The sequence below is a fragment of the Procambarus clarkii genome, chromosome 1 (assembly GCF_040958095.1).
Source record: "Procambarus clarkii isolate CNS0578487 chromosome 1, FALCON_Pclarkii_2.0, whole genome shotgun sequence".
Classification (NCBI taxonomy): domain Eukaryota; kingdom Metazoa; phylum Arthropoda; class Malacostraca; order Decapoda; family Cambaridae; genus Procambarus; species Procambarus clarkii.
Window position 1 is genome coordinate 30,254,420 of NC_091150.1, and position 4,269 is coordinate 30,258,688.

Below are 4,269 nucleotides of genomic sequence, written 5' to 3' on the forward strand. Positions count from 1 at the left end.
TAGTGTAGAAGGGAGGGAAGGAAAAGGTGGACTTGCGGAACGGGAGGAGCGGGCAGAGACCGCTGGAAAAGGGAAGAGGATGTGGAAGAGTGTAGAGGGGAGGGGGGGGGGGGAATTAGGCCATGGATTAGGGCGGGATAACGAGGTTCCACAGAGCAGGCTGGAGAGAATTGGTGGCGGCAAGCAGGGGGTGCAGGGTACAGTGAAGCAGGGGGTGCAGGGTATAGTGAAGCAGGGGGGGGCAGGGTACAGTGAAGCAGGGGGGGGCAGGGTACAGTGAAGCAGGGGGGGTGCAGGGTACAGTGAAGCAGGGGGGGGCAGGGTACAGTGAAGCAGGGGGGTGCAGGGTACAGTGAAGCAGGGGGGGCAGGGTACAGTGAAGCAGGGGGGGGCAGGGTACAGTGAAGCAGGGGGTGCAGGGTACAGTGAAGCAGGGGGGGGCAGGGTACAGTGAAGCAGGGGGGGCAGGGTACAGTGAAGCAGGGGGTGCAGGGTACAGTGAAGCAGGGGGGGGCAGGGTACAGTGAAGCAGGGGGGGCAGGGTACAGTGAAGCAGGGGGTGCAGGGTACAGTGAAGCAGGGGGGTGCAGGGTACAGTGAAGCAGGGGGTGTAGGGTACAGTGAAGCAGGGGGTGTAGGGTACAGTGAAGCAGGGGGTGCAGGGTACAGTGAAGCAGGGGGTGTAGGGTACAGTGAAGCAGGGGGTGCAAGGTACAGTGAAGCAGGGGGTGTAGGGTACAGTGAAGCAGGGGGTGTAGGGTACAGTGAAGCAGGGGGTGCAGGGTACAGTGAAGCAGGGGGGGGGCAGGGTACAGTGAAGCAGGGGGGGCAGGGTACAGTGAAGCAGGGGGTGCAGGGTACAGTGAAGCAGGGGGGGTGCAGGGTACAGTGAAGCAGGGGGTGTAGGGTACAGTGAAGCAGGGGGTGTAGGGTACAGTGAAGCAGGGGGGTGCAGGGTACAGTGAAGCAGGGGGTGTAGGGTACAGTGAAGCAGGGGGTGCAGGGTACAGTGAAGCAGGGGGGTGCAGGGTACAGTGAAGCAGGGGGGTGCAGGGTACAGTGAAGCAGGGGGTGCAGGGTACAGTGAAGCAGGAAGCAGGGCGGTGCAGGGTACAGTGAAGCAGGAAGCAGGGCGGTGCAGGGTACAGTGAAGCAGGAAGCAGGGGGGGGTGCAGGGTACAGTAAAGCAGGAAGCAGGGGGGTGCAGGGTACAGTGAAGCAGGAAGCAGGGGGGTTGCAGGGTACAGTGAAGCAGGGGGGTGCAGGGTACAGTGAAGCAGGGGGGTGCAGGGTACAGTGAAGCAGGGGGGTGCAGGGTACAGTGAAGCAGGGGGGTGTAGGGTACAGTGAAGCAGGGGGTGCAGGGTACAGTGAAGCAGGGGGGTGCAGGGTACAGTGAAGCAGGGGGGTGCAGGGTACAGTGAAGCAGGGGGGTGCAGGGTACAGTGAAGCAGGGGGTGCAGGGTACAGTGAAGCAGGAAGCAGGGCGGTGCAGGGTACAGTGAAGCAGGAAGCAGGGGGGTGCAGGGTACAGTGAAGCAGGAAGCAGGGGTGCAGGGTACAGTGAAGCAGGAAGCAGGGGTGCAGGGTACAGTGAAGCAGGAAGCAGGGGGGTGCAGGGTACAGTGAAGCAGGAAGCAGGGGAGGGGCAGGGTACAGTGAAGCAGGAAGCAGGGGAGGGGCAGGGTACAGTGAAGCAGGAAGCAGGGGTGCAGGGTACAGTGAAGCAGGAAGCAGGGGTGCAGGGTACAGTGAAGCAGGAAGCAGGGGGTGCAGGGTACAGTGAAGCAGGAAGCAGGGGGGTGCAGGGTACAGTGAAGCAGGAAGCAGGGGAGGGGCAGGGTACAGTGAAGCAGGAAGCAGGGGTGCAGGGTACAGTGAAGCAGGAAGCAGGGGTGCAGGGTACAGTGAAGCAGGGGTGCAGGGTACAGTGAAGCAGGAAGCAGGGGGGTGCAGGGTACAGTGAAGCAGGGGTGCAGGGTACAGTGAAGCAGGAAGCAGGGGTGCAGGGTACAGTGAAGCAGGAAGCAAGACGTGCTGGACCAGCTGGGTTGTTGTGGCTAAGTGGGTCTGCGGGCCGCAGCAACAGTCTGTTGGATCAAGTTATCACAATACAAGAGTATAAGAATTCACAGAACCTACATCGGGTATACTCCAGGTATACTCCAGGTATACTTCAGGTATACTCCAGGTATACTTCAGGTATACTCCAGGTATACTTCAGGTATACTCCAGGTATACTTCATGTATACTCCAGGTATACTTCAGGTATACTCCAGGTATACTTCAGGTATACTCCAGGTATACTTCAGGTATACTCCTGCTTGGTTATGACCCACTGGAACAATACAGATCAACAACAACAGCATCAGCAGTAGCAGTAGTAGAAGCAGTAGCTTGAAGCAGGAGGAGGAGCAGCAGCAGCAGCAGCAGCAGCAGCAGCAGCAGCAGGAGGAGGAGCAGCAGCAGCAGCAGCAGCAGCAGCAGCAGGAGGAGGAGCAGCAGCAGCAGCAGGAGGAGGAGCAGCAGCAGGAGCAGCAGCAGCAGCAGCAGCAGCAGGAGGAGGAGCAGCAGCAGGAGCAGCAGCAGGAGCAGCAGCAGCAGCAGCAGCAGCAGCAGCAGCAGGAGGCCACTGACAGGATGGGCTGGCCGCCTCTCCGCCCCGCTGGAGCCCAGACAGTGCTACACACCGTGTACTCACCTAGTTGTGCTTGCGGGGGTTGAGCTCTCCTCTTTCGGCCCGCCTCTCAACTGTCAATCAATCAACTGTTACTAACTATTTCCCCCTCCCCCTCCCCCCCCCCCCCAAACACACACACACCCAGGAAGCAGCCCGTAACAGCTGTCTAACTCCCAGGTACCAATTTACTGCTAGGTAACAAGGGGACATCAGGGTGAAAGAAACTCTGCCCATTTGTCTCTGCCTAGTCCGGGAAACGAACCCGGGCCACAGGATTACGAGTCCCGCGCGCTGTCCACTCAGCTATCAGACCCCTTACACACAGTGTAAGCGACAGTATTTTCTCTCATAATCTCCCGCAGCTAAGAGGGCTATATCCCTACTACAGGGATAAAAGGGGCGCGCCGCCCCCTGCCAACAGTCTACCCTTACTGTACTCCCCTGTTGTGTGGGTTTGGTCATCTAGTTCAACTAGTTAGTTGCACACTAGTTCACTCATCTCTAGTCTTGACCAAGACTGGTGGGTTAGAAGAAAAACAGAATGCTGATGTGATATACACGGACTTCGCTAAGGCTTTCGATAAATGTGACCATGGCGTGATAGCACACAAAATGAAGTCAATGGGAATAACTGGTAAAGTAGGACGCTGGATACTCAGTTTTCTGTCAAACAGGTGGTGCTGTAGCACAGTGGCCAGGTGGTGCTGTAACACAGTGGCCAGGTGGTGCTGTAACACAGTGGCCAGGTGGTGCTGTAGCACAGTGGCCAGGTGGCGCTGTAACACAGTGGCCAGGTGGTGCTGTAACACAGTGGCCAGGTGGTGCTGTAACACAGTGGCCAGGTGGTGCTGTAGCACAGTGGCCAGGTGGCGCTGTAACACAGTGGCCAGGTGGTGCTGTAACACAGTGGCCAGGTGGTGCTGTAACACAGTGGCCAGGTGGTGCTGTAGCACAGTGGCCAGGTGGCGCTGTAACACAGTGGCCAGGTGGTGCTGTAACACAGTGGCCAGGTGGTGCTGTAACACAGTGGCCAGGTGGTGCTGTAGCACAGTGGCCAGGTGGTGCTGTAGCACAGTGGCCAGGTGGTGCTGTAACACAGTGGCCAGGTGGCGCTGTAACACAGTGGCCAGGTGGTGCTGTAACACAGTGGCCAGGTGGTGCTGTAACACAGTGGCCAGGTGGTGCTGTAACACAGTGGCCAGGTGGTGCTGTAGCACAGTGGCCAGGTGGTGCTGTAACACAGTGGCCAGGTGGTGCTGTAGCACAGTGGCCAGGTGGTGCTGTAGCACAGTGGCCAGGTGGTGCTGTAACACAGTGGCCAGGTGGTGCTGTAACACAGTGGCCAGGTGGTGCTGTAGCACAGTGGCCAGGTGGTGCTGTAGTTACCATAACAACGTACAAGAATGTATATAATGTTCCCGGGCACCTGAAGCAGCATAAGGGGGGACTAACTCCCTCCGACTAATTAGGCCCAAGAATGCCGCCTCGTTAGCGCTGACACTCACCAGCTGTGAGAGTCACTCACGAGTCACTCACAAAGTTACTCTCAGCAACCTCGTTGAGTAACGGACCTTTGTGAAATCACCTCC

The 4,269-nt window shown here is 58.2% G+C and overlaps 1 protein-coding gene across 1 annotated transcript; it reads right to left on the minus strand.

The window, feature by feature from the left end:
- Positions 1–3,346: 3,346 nt before the first annotated feature.
- Positions 3,347–4,069, minus strand: LOC138362828 (uncharacterized). Its single transcript, XM_069321400.1, has one exon. The coding sequence runs from the start codon at positions 4,067–4,069 to the stop codon at positions 3,347–3,349; it is 723 nt and encodes a 240-aa protein (XP_069177501.1).
- Positions 4,070–4,269: the final 200 nt, after the last annotated feature.